At 42.1% G+C, this 21,866-nt stretch overlaps 1 protein-coding gene across 1 annotated transcript in view; it reads right to left on the bottom strand.

Annotated features, from left to right (window-relative positions):
• Nucleotides 1–380: 380 nt before the first annotated feature.
• CD81 (CD81 molecule) overlaps nucleotides 381–21,866 on the bottom strand; it is a 49,135-nt gene continuing 27,649 nt past the window's right edge. Inside the window, exons 2-8 of the mRNA XM_063437656.1 lie at nucleotides 10,562–10,676; nucleotides 9,073–9,170; nucleotides 8,135–8,209; nucleotides 4,823–4,933; nucleotides 4,646–4,729; nucleotides 4,478–4,561; nucleotides 381–1,343 (exon numbers count right to left, since the gene is read on the bottom strand). Of these exons, the coding sequence (XP_063293726.1) occupies nucleotides 1,281–1,343; nucleotides 4,478–4,561; nucleotides 4,646–4,729; nucleotides 4,823–4,933; nucleotides 8,135–8,209; nucleotides 9,073–9,170; nucleotides 10,562–10,676 (630 nt within the window). The 3' untranslated portion in view covers nucleotides 381–1,280. The remainder of the gene's footprint in view (nucleotides 1,344–4,477; nucleotides 4,562–4,645; nucleotides 4,730–4,822; nucleotides 4,934–8,134; nucleotides 8,210–9,072; nucleotides 9,171–10,561; nucleotides 10,677–21,866) is intronic.

The raw sequence follows: 21,866 nt of genomic DNA on the forward strand, positions 1-21,866 counted from the left end.
GAAAACAGAGAATGGATCTAAGTGTCTTAATGTGTTCACGTCATGCACTGGGAGATTAAAAGCTCCAATGTGCAAATGTTCATTCAGCACAGGTCAATCGCTCTTAAAGGGGCCAGTGATGAGTTGTTTGCACCAAAAGGCCTCCGGTGATTTGGCCATGCGTGCACTTTTCCAGATTTGATATTTTTATATGCTAATCCAAGTAGTGCCACATGTTATACAACACACTTTACTACAGTGAGGGTTTCCCTGACACCAACTCACATTCATTAGCTAATCACCAGATTTACCTACAAAGTGGTAGCAAGCCAACTAGAACCCACTTTCTTAGCTCCGTACTTTAATACACAAAATAAACCACACAACAGGCAGATGTTGGAGAAAAAAAAGGTCCCAACCAAGGATTTTATTGAGAATCTTTATATCTGTTTATATTTATACATATATATATATTTGTAGTTGTTCTATGTGATGATGAAGTATGTGGTGTGGGAAGGGGCTGATCGTGCAGGGAAGGGGACAAATAATTAAAGAGATATTTACCCCCTCTTATCATTATGAAAACAACATCATTTACAACGGGGTAGATTGGATCAAACTGCTAAAAGGCACTTCAGAGTAGCCCATTGCACTATATATGTGAATGGTCCATACAGGACACATCCAGTTGGTCAGGAAAGAAATGATACCACATATTTCACCAATCAAGGGATAACATTAGTAAACAGGAGGAGGTGTTACCCGTACAACTCAGGCAGACATTAAAAAGTAGTGAAATTCGCATTAGGTGCTATTGATGTCACATGCGAACAAGCAACAATTTTAAGCATTTCACAAATTAGTCAAAAATTTCAACCCAGAAGATAAGTCGACATCTAGTTAAACATCTAAACTACTGCCTGGGTGTCCAACCCTGGGCCTCTAGCTGTTGATGAGCTACACAGTGGAATAGTTGGAGTCCATCAGAGACTGGCAGTGACTTGTGAGAGTTGGATACCTGCCCCATTGCAGAACAGCGTCATGGTGGCATAATGTCCTTTGCAAAGAGCTGTCAGTTGTCTATACACATGAAGTGGAGTTACATTCGCAGTACTCAAACTCCTGAGTGCCTTGCTGTATTATGGCGACCTTGTAAGTGGGAAAAATATATCCTCTTGGGTCAGTAGAGAACAGGAACTTTGTGGGGGATCGCCTCGGACAGTGTTAATAAAAGAGATAAATGGGGTGGGAGTGAGAGAAACAATGTCGGGTTATTTACACAGGAAAGACAGCTTGGGTCTTCAGTACACGGAGTAGATACGGATTCCACAGCACAGAACCATGCTGAATATCATCTCAACAATCTAAACAGGGAGAAAGTACAGAGAAAAAAATATGATTTCTATGGCACTCAAAACGTAACAGACCAAAAAAGTAAACACAACACCTGGGTGCGCAAGTACAATGGAGGGTGTGCAGATTTCAGACTTAGAGACCTCATCACTGCACCAGGTATGAAATGGTTAGCTCACATTGACCCTCAATAAATGCTACACTTTGCTAGAGTGAGATATACATAACGGGGTAAATATGAAACGCACTTATTAATGAAGCCTTTTATGGTTGTAACACTCGAAGGCACAGAATCTATATGAAAATTGATGTACATGCATGCATTTGGCATCACAATATTCCCATGAATTATGCTATGCTAGTAAGATTGTGCCATGAGGTTCTGGCATATCGTATACATCTCCCCCGAAAACAGGCTTCACATCACCATCTACCAGACTTCCTCAAACACTCTCCCAGCTCTAAATACCCTTTTCATTTTTACCAACCAACTGTGTTAGCAATAGCAGACATCTTGTTTTGGGGTATTTATTTTATTTATTTTTTGTATTTGAATCACGTAACATGTTGTAACTCATGCACATAACGATTTGAGGATGTACAATTACATGTACCATTTTTATTTCTCTAATTTCCTAACAGTTTGTATTTTTTAAGTTACTCTGTATGCTTAGCTATCCGAACACATTTATGTCTATGGCACTATGGAAGGAAACGCCATGAACACAAAGTGCTTACAATATGTCTCCCCTGAACTAGTCAACACATTAAAAGCTTCAGTAATGTTTAGTGGTCACTGCCAGAGAAGTTCCATTTTAAATAATAAATTTAGCTGCATTGGGATTAATCGTATCTAGGGTGACTGAAATGATTTCATTGCACTGGGCGCATTGCTATATTTTTCCTTATAAACAGATAATAAATCATAATAAATAACCAGTTCAGATAACTATGTTGTAAAAATAAAATGTATGATTCATTTTCTTGTAAAATTAATCAACAAGTCTTCTTTGTTGGTTTAAAGGGACACTCCAGGCACCCAGACCGCTTCTGCCCATTGGAGTGGTCTGGGTGCCAGCTCCCACTACCCTTAACCCTGCAAGTGTAATTATTGCAGTTTTTTATAAACTGTAATAATTACCTTGCAGGGTTAACTACACCTCTAGTGGCTGTCTACTAGACAGCCACTAGAGGGCATTTCCTGGTCTATAGCACAGGTTTTCGCTAAAATCACCATAGGAAAGCATTGAAAAGCATTTTCAATGCTTTGCTATGGAGAGGTCTAATGTGCGTGTGCGGCACTGCCACGCATGCGCATTAGGTCTCCCCAGCCGGCGGGCGTGATCAGTCTCCCCTGCCAGCTGATGTGATGAAGGGGAGGAGCGGCGGCGGAGGAAGAAGCAGCGTCGCTATGCGAGGACCTCCAGCGTCGCTAAAATCCCCATAGGAAAGCATTGAAAAGCATTTTCAATGCTTTCCTATGGAGAGGTCTAATGCGGATGGGAGGTGGGAGGGAGAGGGGACCTGCAGTGACAGGAAAACGGATTGTTTTCTTTCCTGGCACTGGAGAGTCCCTTTAAAGGAACACTCCTGGCACCATAACCACAACAGTTTGCTGTAGTGGTTATGGTGTCAGAAGTGCTGTGGCTCCCCCTCATTATAAGTAGTCAAACCGTTTTAGAATGGTTTGAATTCTTACCTGGCGTTGCTCCCTGCCTCCACTACAGCTTATAGAAGAGCTGTAAGTGCTCTGTCTGAGCTAAATCTGGCAGTGCAGCGTTTAGCTCAGGAGAGCTGTCAGCTCCTAAGCAGGAACTTTCAGATCTCTTACTAGCTGAGAGGTGGTGGGAAGCGGCACTTGTCGAACCCCACACAAGTTGTCAAGGTGTTCTAAATGATTTGACTACACTGCAGGCACCATAACTACTACAGCACAGTCATTGTTATAGTGTTTGCTGTAAAAAAAAGTTTTGCCAATTTTTATTAATAATTTCATAACAAATTAAGAATTTCCAAAAAAATTGGCACTTTTAAAAACTAATCTGGTTACACCTCCCTGGCTGTCAATCAGACTCCCGGTCCTGTTACTTCCTGGCTGTTTAGCTCAGTAGAGAGAAACTCAAGAGGCAGCAATTGCCCAGAGCACCTGCCGTGCAATGACTTCTCATTGAGCTGCATTGGGAGTCTGTGATTGGCCAGACACAGAAAGTCTGGGCGGGGTTAGCAAAGGCTGCAGACAACAGAACTTCAGCGTTTGTAAACTGGTTTTGATACAGGCCCATGAATGCATTTAATCCATGCATATTTTCATTTGCGGTATATCTACAGTACTAAGTAGTGTTTTTTGTTATTTTAATTTGAGTAGTGCAGCATCCCTTTAAGTGAGTCGAGTGCCTGTTTGTTTGTTCTTTTGGTACTTTACATCAGTTACCTTGCATAATGTGTTTGTTTATTATTTATGGTAGACATTATCTTGTGGCTATTGCAACGAGAGAACATTTCCCACAAACCTTCCGCTTTTTTTTTGCTGCAAGATTTCTGACAACTCGCCCTTCTGGTTTAGTATAACTGTTGGGCTTTATAATTTAACCAAACTTTCATCACCCGGACCTCAGAACTGGAATGAGGTTCACGTGGTTGGTTTCCTATCAACAATAATGGTGGCTTAGCTGACACTGGCTTTGAACTGACTGCAAGTGAAAGTAAATCTCAATGGAATGACCACACTAACAACGTTAACCTAAATAATAACCTGCATTTTTAAATGCATTTTTGTATCAAATTTGCATTCTGCATCTTAAACTAAATTCCACTGTCTCACCCACCTCCCCCATTCTGAAAAAAAACATTTAATTTCCTCCCAGAATCCTCTGCTCTAACCATAAAGCAATTTGTGGGATAAAACCAGTCCCATATAACAGTATTAACCCCCGATTTGCTGATCACTTTCTTGTTTTGGCAGTTAGTTTGCAGCCTATGTAACGCATAAACAATTATTGCAAATGTAACAACTTTCAATGGGAGTATCTTTATTATTTTATTGTTTTGGATTGGTAGCTTTTGCATCCATTTTCAAAATAAATAATAAATAAAACATAATAAATAATTAAGAGTGGGTGTACTGACTATTGGAGTTTGTACTTACCATGATTACGGCTACGATGACGGCCGCAATGCCAATCAGGTAAAGCTTTGTAGAGAAGAGTTCATCGATCTTTTGGTGACAATCCTGCGGGAAGAGATTGTGTTACTGAGCAGATGCAGTGCTATTCCTCGCCCGCCCTCCACAGTGACTATTGCTTAAACAACTAACCTTCGAGAACGGCTCGATGGGATCTTTGCACAGTGGTGTATTCTGCATGTACACCTGGATTGATCTGTCTGCACAACACTGGAGCTGTGAAGGGGAATTATCACAAAATCAGAGAATTCCTACAGGTAACAAGAGGTAATGGCAGGAGAGCTCCACAGATACAGTGAGTAGAATTACCGTCTCGTGGAAAACCTTCAGTACTGGAAGGGCTTTATCCCTATTTTCCTTGGACCCAGTCTGTGTCAGAGAATAGGCCTCGTCGTAAAACTGCTTTATCTCTTTAGACACCTTGGGGAGGAGGAAATAAAGCAAAAAGATTAATTCATTGAGCAAGTCCACCATTTCTATTTCTGTACAACATCTACCTGTCTCCTGCAAGTCTATCTGACGCCAGACGTTAAAAAATCAAACAGGCTAAAAATGAATTCTAGAAAGAAATGCACATACCGACCTTATTCCCTCTAGGTCCGCGGTGCCCAAAAGGTAGATCCCAGATGTTGCACAACTCCAACTCCTATGGTGCTTTGCATGCCTTTAGATTTAGAATAACAAAGCATCATGGAAGCATGATCTCTCAGAGAGAATATCCGGCATTTCTTTACTGCTCGCCGGGAGGTGGTGATGGTGACCTAAACAGTTGAGTAGTGTCAGGACACTATAGCGTTAGGACTCCATGTCTGCATGTCTAGTGCTATGAGGAAAGCTGAAACATTTGAATTCCTTTACAAGCAGTGTGCAGGGAGGCTGTGTGAGTCTCCCCCGGGATGTGTGGCTAGGTCTAGGTGTTTAATGAAGAATTGAGCAGTAACAGTGCAGCGTTATGACCTATATACCAAAACCACTGCATTAAGCTAAGTCCGTTATTTCTGTGCTTAGAGCGCTCATGTCAGTGTAAATTGTCCCCAATGGTAATCCTAAATTCAGGGCCAAAATGGATGAATTGGAACATTTTCCAAGTAAGTAGAGTTTCCTGCTCAGCTATTCTAACATAATGATATTGAATTCCTGACAAATCACACTTTAATATTAGTAAAAAACTGAGCCAAACCAAGAAGGTCCAGTATTTTCTGATTTGATGTAATCAACATAATTATCTAAACTACTAATCTTTGACTGTCCAATCACAGACTTCCCAATGCAGCTCAATGAGAAGTCATTGCAAGCCCTCCCCTTCTTACCCCACCCAGCCTTTCTGTGGCTGTCCAATCACAGACTTCCCAATGCATCTCACTTAAAAGTCATTGCAAACCCTCCAATCTAAGCCCGCCCAGTCTTTCTGTGGCTGTCCAATCACAGACTTCCCAATGCAGCTCAATGAGAAGTCTTTGAAAGGCAAGTGCTCTGGGCAATTGCTGCCTCTTGGGTTTATCTTAACTGAGCTAAACAAACCAGGAAGTAACAGGACCGGCTGTCTGATTGACAGTCAGGGGGAGTAACCAGATTAGTTTATAAAAGTGTCTATTTAAATCTGAATCATTTTGTAAAATGAAAAGAAGAGGGCACACCATCCACACATAAAGCTTTCCTGCAATGTAAGGAAAGCTTGGGGTCTGGATTGTCCCTTTAAATCAATCGAACAATTTCATGACATGTTTTGGTCTATTCCAAATCAGAAGTGTTTGTGCAGGAAGCCTCCCGGGATATATAGAGAGGATTGGCTGCAACTGTTATATAACTATGTTGTAAGTGAAGAGTTATCATTATACTTTCCATTTTATTCTTCTCCCCTGAAGGTGTCAAGTCCAAATCTTATGAAACACACAAGGATATTTTTTCTTTTTTTACAGCTTTTAAACCCTCCAACAATGTTTTGTGGCTCTGACAGTCTCATTTTGCTGTCTCCCTAAGGCTGACCTCAGGGCGAGGGATGAGATCACAGACTGTACCCGAGGGGTTGGAGTATTCATACAAAGCCTTTACTGTTCTTATAACTGTGAGTATGTTTTATGAATAAAGTATTGTTAGATTTCTAAAGCTGACCTACTGTTTCTGCTGGTCATTTTTGTTCCCTCGCGCCAATAACAATGTCATATTGCACAGCACCTGCTGAGACGCATCTGATATAGTAACACAATTTCAGATTTTTTAATTTGAGTATATTTCTTTTTAAACTAGATACATTTCCCTAATATTGTTTAAACATTATTTTTTTTATATTTCTATATTTTCTACTTGTGTGTGTGTGTGTGTATATAAGTGTGTGTGTGTGTGTGTATATATTTAGAGAGAGTGAGAGAGAGAGAGAGAGTCTATAGGTATCTTAAAGGAATATGGATAACTATAAAGGCTGTATTTTTTTCTCCACATCAGGATGGTTTGAGTCTTTAAATGAATATTAAACACCCCTAAGGCATTTAAAGGATCACTCCAAACTGAATTTTTATTTAAAATAACATTCACTTTTTGTAGATAAACCCTCAATGAATATGGATACATGCATGCATTTTCCATGCATTGGGGTCATATCTTAAAATAGCTTGAAAACCCTCCACTTCTTATAAACTTCACTTTGCAAGCCCTTCCTTTTTCAGGAAGAGACTAACCGTTTCTTCTTGAGGAAAGAGCCAATCAGAGCTTCTGAATCTGAGAGCCGAAAAGCACTCGAGCGTCTGATCTGATGTCTGTAAAGGAGCAGGTCTGAAGTCTGAGTGCAAGGAGGCATGCGCGCTCAAGTAGTGCGAGCCTGTAACTTATATCAGCTCAGGTTAGCTAACGGAAGAAGGCTGCTTATTGACAGAAAGGAGAGTGTTCCACTTTTATAAACTGGGTTAATAAGAGGATACTCCTCGCCTATAAAGCATTTCAGCAAGCTTTGTGCTTTATGGATGTGGAGTGGTCCTTTAAGCACGGTAAGTTGCTCTACGGCTTATCGTTCTACCCTTCATTTCACACTTTATAAACATGATGATTTCAAGAGAAATTGGTATCTTTATAAAATCAGACAGCCGGGAGAGTGCTTTTCCTGAATGATTTGTGCCCACCATAAAAAGATGATGGCAGTGCTTCTATATAAGACCCTCTCGCAGATTATCTACTTAGGGGGAAATGGGGGGCGGGGGGGGGCAACACAGACTGGCAATGTAACACCCTTCACACCCTGAGAGTTGGTGACTGTGTCAGATAGCAGGGAGTCTAGGATCACATTGACATGGCACCACCTACTATAACCACAGCAGGTGTTATTGGCACGGCATGGGTGTGAAAATAGGTAAACACACTATGGTCAGGAGTCAGAGGTAGTGATGATGTTAAACTACTACAACATATACCTTGTGCAGTACCTAAAAACAAACTAATTAGAATACCCAATCATCAAAGGAAAACCATCTGTTTAATGATCCAGCTCACCAGCTCTCTCAAACAACACGAAGCATTATTCTTTATATATAGGATCATATTAATCATACTTATGGTAACTTGCATCTAAGAGTGGCAAACCAAACATATGTTATCGTGGCTCACTCCCAGTAATCACAGCGGACATCTCACCTGTTCCCTGTTCACAAAGCCCCAGATTCCAGCGGCCACCTCACAGGCAAACAGGATTACCAGGCAGGCAAAGAACTGGGGAGAAGAAGGGATAAAGCAAGTGAGATATTGGGAAGGATGAGTACTTGTTACTATAAAGAGATCCATATGATGCTAGTACCTGTGATTATACAAGTGATCCTAGAACCTGAGATCATATTACACATCAATAAATGTAATTCTAGTACTCTTAATTAGTCTCCATTACTTTATTGAGAGGTACCCCATGACTCTATTATAAACAGATAAATATGGTGCTGGTTCCTGCGATTCTATTATAAATATGTAGATATGATGCTAGTTCAGCCACTGTTACAAATATGAGATAGCTAAAATGTCATTGTTCCCTTGATACTGTTTATGTGCATACAGATGGCCACGTCTCAAGCCTCGTTAGCCCAGACAATTTATAACCTCTCCATATAAAGGCACTCTGCAGTGATTAACGTAACGAGCACCGCACACTGCAGACTCTGCATCAGACTTACCGTCAGTAGCCATGAGTTAATCCACTTTAATATTTTCTTTCTCTTTATCTAAGTAAGTGCCTGCTTACACTCCACACATTGAAAGAGTTAGCAGACAATGGTCAGGGTGTAGATCACTAGCTGTTGCACCATTTGTTTAGATATCCACAGTTTTGCAATGCCGGGGAAATCTAAATTCTATCCACCTCTGGGTTACAAGAAATAGCCAAGTGATTGGTACAGGAATATATTTCTTCACATATCCCAGCTGATATACATCTCAGGTGTGCATCTCGATAGGAACCCCTTGGAACACATACAGATATTGAGACAGAGTATTTCTGAGCCTACGTCCCTCTGTCTTTCTGTTATGATAACAGACTGGTAATAAAGAGGCTGTGGTAATACATGCTGAGGCTCACATCCACTTACCGTTCCAAGGAGACACTGTGATTCTTGAATGGCCCCGTAACATCCAAGGAAGCCGACAAACATCATTACGGCTCCTACGGCAATCACAATGTAGATACCTGAGGTGGACAGATAGAGCCAGTCAGTATCTATGCTAATTAACGATGGGCTTGGATATGTGTTAATTACTCATAAAGTGTGTAGTCAGGCTTTCTACAGGACGTCTGGAAAAATGTTTCTACATTCGGCATTTTATGTAATGTCTGGAGAGACACATCCAATGAAAGAAAGTAAATACAACTCCAACATCTTCACCCAATTTTACACAAATGGCTCTCATATCCAAGTCAAACTACCATGGCTTATATTTTGAAACAAGTTTTAATTTTTAAACTTTTGGTTCATATGTTTCTAAAGGTCTTCAGTTCAGTACTTTTCTATTCAATACCGAGATAATATCTGTTTAAATCATTTTTCATACATAATCTATTTTTCTGTATAAAGCTATTCATTATAATGCCCAATTCAGGGCTTATAATCATCTGGTGACATTTATTCAGCTCCATACTCTAGCATTGGGCTGGTTATAGGGACACTATAGGCACCAATACAACTTTAGCTTAATGAAGCAGTTTTGGTGTATAGAACATGCCCCTGCAGCCTCACTGCCCAATCCTCTGCCATTTAGGAGTTAAATCCCTTTGTTTATGAACCCTAGTCACACCTCCCTGCATGTGACTTGCACAGCCTTCCATAAACACTTCCTGTAAAGTCATCTAATTTTTATTTTATTGCAAATTCTGTTTAATTTGGAATGTATTATTCCCTGCTATGTTACTAGTTACTAGACCTTGCAGGAGCCTCCTGTGTGTGATTACTGTTAAATTTACAGAGCAGGAGATAAACATTTTTAAAGCAAGTTAACATCTGAAGTTGTGCCTAGAGCTGCATGTACAGAAACAAAAGTGATTTAACTCGTAAAATGCAGAGAACTGAGCAGGGAGACTGTAGGGTCATGATCTATACAGAAAAACTGATTCATTAAGCTAAAGTAGTTTTGATGCTTATCGTATCGCTTCAAATTCCTCTGTGGTTCAATGTATTTACTAACAACGGAATGCCAATCAAATTTAGCCTAGAAATGATCTGTGCTATTTTCAAATGCATTTTATTGCAGCACTGAGGTTTGGCTGAAAATAGCTCTAATTACCTAAACTTACTGTTTCAATAAAAAAAAAAGAGAGAAAAAAAAATGCCACGATGTAGTAATAATTATTCAGTGTTGGTTTAGAGTCGGGGTATCGTTATTGGGTTAAGAATTATTTGGGGAAGTGTTAGAGTAACTTATGGGGCAACCAGTTCTGGATGCAATTCCCCTGCTCGATATCATGGAAACTGAAACAATTGAGTAAAGAGAACTTGGCTGCAATTTGGATGTTTGTGGCCAGCGAAATCAGACAAGTTGTATGAAGATTTGGAATTGGAGATTAATGGACACAACAAGGCTCACCAATGTAAAATGTCCCAGGAGCTGGTTTGTCTCCGATCTGCTGAATCAAAAGGTTGGACGTTTTGGGCTCATGTCGAAGCCATAAGGCAACTCCAAGTATGACTCCTCCAGCCAGCTTCACAGACAATCGAGTGGGATTAATCAAAACGTGCAGAAATAGAAAGACGTGGAGAAAAAGACAAAGATTAATTAGCCAACTTAGAACATCACAAACCATATTATGGCTGCAGTGACGGACATACATGGGTGCTTAGGATATAAATATAGTATTATGTTGTTTGAATAAACATGTTTTTAAACATGAAACAGGCTTACGTTATATTACATTTATTGATCTTTATAATGTCTAGTAAATATCACGGAGAGATTTCAAATAGGTCTTCATGCAAATATATCCATTCTTCCCCTCATGAAAAGGAAAACGGAAATAATTCTAAAAGTTTATACAAAAATATTTACCAATCAATAATCTCTGCTCTGGTGGAAGTGTTGTTTTTGCAATTAACATAATTATTGAAAATTGTTCTCACATTTAATTACTAAACACAGTTTTACAGAAATGAAAAACACGTGAGACTAATATGCCAGCTATAATGTAAGAATGGGTCATATTTTTGTGCAATGTCATTATAGTCAGTGTTACATAGTAAGATAGTTACATAGTAAGATAGTTACATAGTAAAATAGTTACACAGGCTGAAAAGAGACTGGCGTCCATCAAGTTCAGCCTTCCTCACGTTTTGTTTTTGCTGTTGATCCAAAAGAAGGAGAAAAAAAAAACCCAGTTTGATGCAAAAAAAATCCTTTTGACCCCAGAATGGCAGTAAGATTTATCCTTGGATCAAGCAGTTATTACCCTACATTGAAAGATTATATCCTTGAATATTCTGTTTTTGCAAGTATGCATCTAGTAGCTGTTTAAACATCTGTATGGACTCTGATAAAACCACCTCTTCAGGCAGAGAATTCCACATCCTTATTGTAAAAAAAACCTTTCTTTTGCCTTGGACAAAATCTTCTTTCTTCCAGTCTAAACGCGTGACCTCGTGTCCTATGTAAAGTCCTGTTAGTGAATAGATTTTCACACAATGATTTGTATTGGCCCCGGATATATTTGTATAATGTAATATAAATGAGTTGGATCGGTACTCGAGTCTAATTTGCAGGGCTGAAGGCCAACCAACTATTATAGAGGCAATTTGTCAGGCATATTAACGTAGGCATACCTCTGTAGGATGCCCGATCCTCGGGTGTATACACACCGTGAGAGTTTGTGTAATTTTCTAATGCATGCAAGGCTGTCAAGGCAGAGTTTGGCATCTCATGTAAATCACCTCAAATCCCTAATATCACTGTTAAAACGGAGTAAAAATGGCATTATGGGAAGAAGATGCCTGAGCGTGTGCATGCTCACCCAGCATCAAGATATCAAGGGAAGATGTCAGTGCCAGTGAATGTGTAGCCAAGGTAAGTGGTCTTCATAGATACCAACGTCACCCCAGTAAAAGTTTCTAAACTATTTCCAGCAGTGAGTGAAACCAGAACTGACCGCAGCTTAACATTTGACGGATCCTCTTTATATAATAATACAACGTCTTCCTTGTCATACAGGTGAAGCAGAATGGACATTATTGCATTATTTCTATTTAAATATAATGCACACTCCATCAGCTTTATGGATATACACCATATATTTATGTCCCCTGCCCCTGGAAGTAACAGAAATACACATTTCTGCAGGTTGTCCCAGTATATTTGCTTTTTACAAACATGTATTCCTAACCCTATTGTGTTAAAACCACCACCTAGGCCCCCTGGGCCCCTCATCTTACTGTATTTAAGCCTAAAGCTGTAAATCTGCATGCTTGTAGACTCAGAAAAACAAGCAGTCTGCTGACATCATTAGCAGTGGTAGTCTCAGCCAATCACAATGCTTCCCCATAGGATTGGCTGAGACTGACAAGGAGGCAGACCAGGGGCAGAGCCAGCATGATTCAAACACAGCCCTGGCCAATCAGCATCTCCTCATAGAGATGAATTGAATCAATTAATCTCTATGAGGAAAGTTCAGTGTCTGCATGCAGAGGGTGGAGATACTGAATGTTTGGATGCATTTTAGGCAGCCATGACCCAGGAAGGATCTCTAACAGCCATCTGAGGAGTGGCCAGTGACGTTATCACTAGGCTGTAATGTAAACACTGCATTTTCTCTGAAAAGACAGTGTTTACAGCAAAAAGCCTGAAGGGAATTGTTCTACTCACCAGAACGAATTCAATAAGCTGTATCCTATAAAATAAGCTGTAGTTATTCTGGTGACTATAGTGTCCCTTTAAGCTGAATTCACAATATTTCTGTTCACATCCATCATACAATAAGTGTTTTTTTCTGAGAGATTTACTACTTCCCAGAACATTTCTGAACAATTTATTCCTACACAAGGCACAGGGCATAACGTGCCTTCTGGCTCCATACAAGAAATCCAATATTAATCATATATCAATATTAACATGTTACGATAGGACTCCTTTACAGGAAGAGTCCCTGGAAACAATTAAAGGGACACTATAGTCACCAGAACAACTACAAATGAATGTACGGTATACAGCTTAATGTATGGTCTACAGCTTAATGTATGGTCTACAGCTTAATGTATAATATACAGCTTAATGTACGGTATACAGCTTAATGTATAATATACAGCTTAATGTACGGTATACAGCTTAATGTACGATATACAGCTTAATGTACGGTATACAGCTTAATGTACGATATACAGCTTAATGTATGGTATACAGCTTAATGTACGATATACAGCTTAATGTACGGGATACAGCTTAATGTACGATATACAGCTTAATGTATGGTATACAGCTTAATGTACGGTATACAGCTTAATGTATAATATACAGCTTAATGTATAATATACAGCTTAATGTACGATATACAGCTTAATGTACGGTATACAGCTTAATGTACGGTATACAGCTTAATGTATGGTCTACAGCTTATTGTACGGTATACAGCTTAATGTACGGCATACAGCTTAATGTACGGTATACAGCTTAATGTACGGCATACAGCTTAATGTACGGTATACAGCTTAATGTACAGAATACAGCTTAATGTACGGCATACAGCTTAATGTACAGAATACAGCTTAATATACGGTATACAGCTTAATGTGCGGTATACAGCTTAATGTATATTATACAGCTTAATGTACGGTATACAGTTTAATGCAGGGCTTGACAATTTTTTTTGAAATCTCAGAGCCAGCTAAAAAAGTTAGGAGCCAGTTTTTTAAGGGACACTATAGTCACCAGAACCACTAGAGAGTAATGTACGGTATACAGAATAATGTAGTGGTTCTGGTGCCTATAGCCTGTCCCTGTAGCCTTTTCAATGTAAACGCTTTATTGTCAGAGAAAAGGCAGCGTTTACATTGCTGCCTACTAGGACCTCTAGTGACAGTCCCTCAGACGGCCACTAGGGAGTCCTGTGTCAGTGCTCTGCATGGACACGCTGAATGTTACCCATAGAGAACATGCGCAATATCCTCCCAATGCTTTCCTAAAAATAATATCAGGAAGTATTACTTTACTGAGAGGGTAGTGGATGCATGGAATAGCCTTCCAGCTGAAGTGGTAGAGGTTAACACAGTAAAGGAGTTTAAGCATGCGTGGGATAGGCATAAGGCTATCCTAACTATAAGATAAGGCCAGGGACTAATGAAAGTATTTAGAAAATTGGGCAGACTAGATGGGCCGAATTGGTTCTTATCTGCAGTTACATTCTATGTTTCTATGTTACAAGATGGCATTAAATCGTAACACGCCCAGTACATGCTTTGATGGATGTATTTCTGTGTACGGACTGAGTACCGCTAGGTGGGGTTTACTAATAGAGGCAGTTTGAAGATTGAAGGTGATACAGAATAGCAGGAAGTGGTAACCTCGAGCTTCAGGGATCATCTGGAGATCAGTAGCGAGCAGTCTGGTTTACATAGGAATGACTCAGATCCTTTTCTGGGGGAGGAAATCCGTGTTTGAATACTTTATTTTTTCAAGGAAAGCAATGCAGGGTCAGATTTGGCACCACAGGAAAGAAAAGGTCATCTCGAGGAAGGCACGGATCGTGAACATACCCAACGTTTAACGCAGGATGTAAACATTTTATTCCTCCCAGTGGGGACGAGGAATTATGCACACTACTAGCCATTCTAAAACGGCCTCACTGCTAATAATAAGGGGGGGCCACTCCTGGCACCATATCCACTACAATGCGCTGCAGTGATTATGGTACTTCGAGTGTTCCTTTAAACATGAGAGAGAGAAAAAAACATGAAACTCATGGTTGGAAAAAAATCTGGATTAAAAAATAAATAAATATGTACATTTTAATTTTAAAAGATTGTTTTTATTTTATTTCAACAAATTTCTTTTGCTTGTGAATAACCATTCACAAAACAGTAGTTGTGTTGGTAAGATTGCTTGCATTCATCACTTTATTTATTTGCTAAATGTCATATAAAAAAAACCTTAAAGGAACACTATGGTGACAGGAAATCGATAGATTATATTCCAGATACCATAGTTCTAATAGCGCTATTTAGGTGGAGGCCCTCCTGTCTGAAGAGTATAAGGTGTTAAAACTCACCTTTATTCCAGTGCCACGCTGGTCTCATGGCGATCACCAATCTTGATGATCTTAGCCAATCCAATGCTTTCCCAGAGGAAAGCTTGGGAGGCTATTGCACATGCGTTGTGCCAATCAGTGCATCTCTATGGGGCACATTTAGCGCCTCGATGAGGAACGCAGAGACGCTGAATGTCAGTGCTGCGCATTGTAAAGCACTGACCCAGGAAGCACCTCTCTTCACTGAAAAGGCAGTGTTTACATTGAAAAGCCGACAGGGACAGGCTGCAGACACCATTATAACGAACGTGAGCTGTAGTTGTTCTGGTGTCCCTCTTTTGGAACGAGTGCAGCAAACAGCCATTTATTATAGGTACTTGGGGATAAATATACAAACTATGGCACGATGAAGAACGATGGCTGATGCTTATTAGAGAAAACCGAGTGACCATTTTCTCATGGTGACATTCTACGGTACACTTGGAACTTGTTATAAACCAGTCTGAAACTAGAATCCGGGCTGGCTAATGTGTGTGCGTTCATTAGCTGAGAGCTCTCCCGATACCCATGGATTTCACAGCTCGGTAGTTGTTAAAAGTGCGTCACTGGACCACCAGGTAGTATCTGAGTATCTGCCCCAATACCGAGGAACCCTGGTTATTATATTACTGTTTCGTTTATTTGCTTATTGCAAGTAGAGTTAACAATTAATTTTACATCCTTTAACTTATAATGAAACTGAATAAATTAAATGATTTATTAAAAATAAAAATCAAATTATTAAAATCAAACAACCTTGGAATTACCGCCAAGCGCTGAACTCCATATCCCAGAAAGCTTTGTTCAGAAATGGGTTATGGGAAATAGTGTTCCCATTGAGAACAGAGTGGACTGACATATCTCAGCCACTTCCTGGTCTGCTGAAATGTCGAAAACTAATGAGGGAAGTTCAAAGGCCAGTACCATGCTTCTCTTCCTTCCGTCATTTCTTTAGTGCATGTTATTTTTTAAATGCTTTGTCCTGTATTTACCCACATGGTATGGGTCATGCACAGCAACGCATTTCTCAGGCGTAAATAGACTAGCTTGCAGTATGAGCAGCTACGGAAATCACTTAACAAAACAGGAAGACTTGAAGTGGCTGACACAGGAAGGCAAATGTGAGACACATGAAGGAATCCAAATAGTTTTAGAATAGTACATTTGTAAATAGATAAAGTACACATATCCCACGCACACCCCTGCCCCCCAATGCGATCTATTGCTTTCACTTTTTTATTTTAATTCACAATTCACATCAGACAGACTAGAAGCTATGCCAGGATAGAAGGTGCACCCCAGGTGGATGTAGTTACTGATCACATCAGACAGGCTAGAATGCCAGGATAGAAGGTGCACCCCAGGTGGATGTAGTTACTGATCACATCAGACAGACTAGAAGCTATGCCAGGATAGAAGGTGCACCCCAGGTGGATGTAGTTACTGATCACATCAGACAGACTAGAAGCTATGCCAGGATAGAAGGTGCACCCCAGGTGGATGTAGTTACTGATCACATCAGACAGGCTAGAAGCTATGCCAGGATAGAAGGTCCACCCCAGGTGGATGTAGTTACTGATCACATCAGACAGGCTAGAAGCTATGCCAGGATAGAAGGTGCACCCCAGGTGGATGTAGTTACTGATCACATCAGACAGACTAGAAGCTATGCCAGGATAGAAGGTGCACCCCAGGTGGATGTAGTTACTGATCACATCAGACAGACTAGAAGCTATGCCAGGATAGAAGGTGCACCCCAGGTGGATGTAGTTACTGATCACATCAGACAGACTAGAAGCTATGCCAGGATAGAAGGTGCACCCCAGGTGGATGTAGTTACTGATCACATCAGACAGGCTAGAAGCTATGCCAGGATAGAAGGTGCACCCCAGGTGAATTTAGTTACTGATCACATCAGACAGACTAGAAGCTATGCCAGGATAGAAGGTGCTCCCCATGTGGATGTAGTTACTGATCACATCAGACAGACTAGAAGCTATGCCAGGATAGAAGGTGCACCCCAGGTGGATGTAGTTACTGATCACATCAGACAGGCTAGAAGCTATGCCAGGATAGAAGGTGCACCCCAGGTGGATGTAGTTACTGATCACATCAGACAGGCTAGAAGCTATGCCAGGATAGAAGGTGCACCCCAGGTGGATGTAGTTACTGATCACATCAGACAGACTAGAAGCTATGCCAGGATAGAAGGTGCACCCCAGGTGGATGTAGTTACTGATCACATCAGACAGACTAGAAGCTATGCCAGGATAGAAGGTGCTCCCCAGGTGGATGTAGTTACTGATCACATCAGACAGACTAGAAGCTATGCCAGGATAGAAGGTGCACCCCAGGTGGATGTAGTTACTGATCACATCGGACAGGCTAGAAGCTATGCCAGGATAGAAGGTGCACCCCAGGTGGATGTAGTTACTGATCACATCAGACAGACTAGAAGCTATGCCAGGATAGAAGGTGCTCCCCAGGTGGATGTAGTTACTGATCACATCAGACAGGCTAGAAGCTATGCCAGGATAGAAGGTGCTCCCCAGGTGGATGTAGATACTGATCACATCAGACAGGCTAGAAGCTATGCCAGGATAGAAGGTGCACCCCAGGTGAATGTAGTTACTGATCACATCAGATAGACTAGAAGCTATGCCAGGATAGAAGGTGCTCCCCATGTGGATGTAGTTACTGATCACATCAGACAGACTAGAAGCTATGCCAGGATAGAAGGTGCACCCCAGGTGAATGTAGTTACTGATCACATCAGACAGACTAGAAGCTATGCAAGGATAGAAGGTGCTCCCCATGTGGATGTAGTTACTGATCACATCAGACAGGCTAGAAGCTATGCCAGGATAGAAGGTGCACCCCAGGTGGATGTAGTTACTGATCACATCAGACAGGCTAGAAGCTATGCCAGGATAGAAGGTGCACCCCAGGTGGATGTAGTTACTGATCACATCGGACAGGCTAGAAGCTATGCCAGGATAGAAGGTGCACCCCAGGTGGATGTAGTTACTGATCACATCGGACAGACTAGAAGCTATGCCAGGATAGAAGGTGCACCCCAGGTGGATGTAGTTACTGATCACATCGGACAGACTAGAAGCTATGCCAGGATAGAAGGTGCACCCCAGGTGGATGTAGTTACTGATCACATCAGACAGACTAGAAGCTATGCCAGGATAGAAGGTGCACCCCAGGTGGATGTAGTTACTGATCACATCGAACAGACTAGAAGCTATGCCAGGATAGAAGGTGCACCCCAGGTGGATGTAGTTACTGATCACATCAGACAGACTAGAAGCTATGCCAGGATAGAAGGTGCTCCCTAGGTGGATGTAGTTACTGATCACATCGGACAGACTAGAAGCTATGCCAGGATAGAAGGTGCACCCCAGGTGGATGTAGTTACTGATCACATCGAACAGACTAGAAGCTATGCCAGGATAGAAGGTGCACCCCAGGTGGATGTAGTTACTGATCACATCAGACAGACTAGAAGCTATGCCAGGATAGAAGGTGCACCCCAGGTGGATGTAGTTACTGATCACATCAGACAGACTAGAAGCTATGCCAGGATAGAAGGTGCACCCCAGGTGGATGTAGTTACTGATCACATCAGACAGGCTAGAAGCTATGCCAGGATAGAAGGTGCACCCCAGGTGGATGTAGTTACTGATCACATCGGACAGACTAGAAGCTATGCCAGGATAGAAGGTGCACCCCAGGTGGATGTAGTTACTGATCACATCGGACAGACTAGAAGCTATGCCAGGATAGAAGGTGCACCCCAGGTGGATGTAGTTACTGATCACATCAGACAGACTAGAAGCTATGCCAGGATAGAAGGTGCACCCCAGGTGGATGTAGTTACTGATCACATCAGACAGGCTAGAAGCTATGCCAGGATAGAAGGTGCACCCCAGGTGGATGTAGTTACTGATCACATCGGACAGACTAGAAGCTATGCCAGGAGAGAAGGTGCACCCCAGGTGGATGTAGTTACTGATCACATCAGACAGACTAGAAGCTATGCCAGGATAGAAGGTGCACCCCAGGTGGATGTAGTTACTGATCACATCAGACAGACTAGAAGCTATGCCAGGATAGAAGGTGCACCCCAGGTGGATGTAGTTACTGATCACATCAGACAGGCTAGAAGCTATGCCAGGATAGAAGGTGCACCCCAGGTGAATGTAGTTACTGATCACATCAGACAGACTAGAAGCTATGCCAGGATAGAAGGTGCTCCCCATGTGGATGTAGTTACTGATCACATCAGACAGACTAGAAGCTATGCCAGGATAGAAGGTGCTCCCCAGGTGGATGTAGTTACTGATCACATCAGACAGGCTAGAAGCTATGCCAGGATAGAAGGTGCACCCCAGGTGGATGTAGTTACTGATCACATCAGACAGGCTAGAAGCTATGCCAGGATAGAAGGTGCACCCCAGGTGGATGTAGTTACTGATCACATCAGACAGACTAGAAGCTATGCCAGGATAGAAGGTGCACCCCAGGTGGATGTAGTTACTGATCACATCAGACAGACTAGAAGCTATGCCAGGATAGAAGGTGCACCCCAGGTGGATGTAGTTACTGATCACATCGGACAGACTAGAAGCTATGCCAGGATAGAAGGTGCACCCCAGGTGGATGTAGTTACTGATCACATCAGACAGACTAGAAGCTATGCCAGGATAGAAGGTGCACCCCAGGTGGATGTAGTTACTGATCACATCAGACAGGCTAGAAGCTATGCCAGGATAGAAGGTGCACCCCAGGTGGATGTAGTTACTGATCACATCAGACAGGCTAGAAGCTATGCCAGGATAGAAGGTGCACCCCAGGTGGATGTAGTTACTGATCACATCAGACAGACTAGAAGCTATGCCAGGATAGAAGGTGCACCCCAGGTGGATGTAGTTAATGATCACATCAGACAGGCTAGAAGCTATGCCAGGATAGAAGGTGCACCCCAGGTGGATGTAGTTACTGATCACATCAGACAGACTAGAAGCTATGCCAGGAAAGAAGGTGCACCCCAGGTGGATGTAGTTACTGATCACATCGGACAGACTAGAAGCTATGCCAGGATAGAAGGTGCACCCCAGGTGGATGTAGTTACTGATCACATCGGACAGACTAGAAGCTATGCCAGGATAGAAGGTGCACCCCAGGTGGATGTAGTTACTGATCACATCAGACAGACTAGAAGCTATGCCAGGATAGAAGGTGCACCCCAGGTGGATGTAGTTACTGATCACATCAGACAGGCTAGAAGCTATGCCAGGATAGAAGGTGCACCCCAGGTGGATGTAGTTACTGATCACATCGGACAGACTAGAAGCTATGCCAGGAGAGAAGGTGCACCCCAGGTGGATGTAGTTACTGATCACATCAGACAGACTAGAAGCTATGCCAGGATAGAAGGTGCACCCCAGGTGGATGTAGTTACTGATCACATCAGACAGACTAGAAGCTATGCCAGGATAGAAGGTGCACCCCAGGTGGATGTAGTTACTGATCACATCAGACAGGCTAGAAGCTATGCCAGGATAGAAGGTGCACCCCAGGTGAATGTAGTTACTGATCACATCAGACAGACTAGAAGCTATGCCAGGATAGAAGGTGCTCCCCATGTGGATGTAGTTACTGATCACATCAGACAGACTAGAAGCTATGCCAGGATAGAAGGTGCTCCCCAGGTGGATGTAGTTACTGATCACATCAGACAGGCTAGAAGCTATGCCAGGATAGAAGGTGCACCCCAGGTGGATGTAGTTACTGATCACATCAGACAGGCTAGAAGCTATGCCAGGATAGAAGGTGCACCCCAGGTCGATGTAGTTACTGATCACATCAGACAGACTAGAAGCTATGCCAGGATAGAAGGTGCACCCCAGGTGGATGTAGTTACTGATCACAGGTGGATGTAGTTACTGATCACATCAGACAGGCTAGAAGCTATGCCAGGCTAGAAGGTGCACCCCAGGTGGATGTAGTTACTGATCACATCAGACAGACTAGAAGCTATGCCAGGATAGAAGGTGCACCCCAGGTGGATGTAGTTACTGATCACATCAGACAGGCTAGAAGCTATGCCAGGATAGAAGGTGCACCCCAGGTGGATGTAGTTACTGATCACATCGGACAGGCTAGAAGCTATGCCAGGATAGAAGGTGCACCCCAGGTGGATGTAGTTACTGATCACATCAGACAGACTAGAAGCTATGCCAGGATAGAAGGTGCACCCCAGGTGGATGTAGTTACTGATCACATCAGACAGACTAGAAGCTATGGCAGGATAGAAGGTGCACCCCAGGTGGATGTAGTTACTGATCACATCAGACAGGCTAGAAGCTATGCCAGGATAGAAGGTGCACCCCAGGTGGATGTAGTTACTGATCACATCAGACAGACTAGAAGCTATGCCAGGATAGAAGGTGCACCCCAGGTGGATGTAGTTACTGATCACATCAGACAGACTAGAAGCTATGCCAGGATAGAAGGTGCTCCCAAGGTGGATGTAGTTACTGATCACATCAGACAGACTAGAAGCTATGCCAGGATAGAAGGTGCACCCCAGGTGGATGTAGTTACTGATCACATCGGACA

The sequence above is a fragment of the Pelobates fuscus genome, chromosome 12, assembly GCF_036172605.1.
Source record: "Pelobates fuscus isolate aPelFus1 chromosome 12, aPelFus1.pri, whole genome shotgun sequence".
Lineage (NCBI taxonomy): Eukaryota > Metazoa > Chordata > Amphibia > Anura > Pelobatidae > Pelobates > Pelobates fuscus.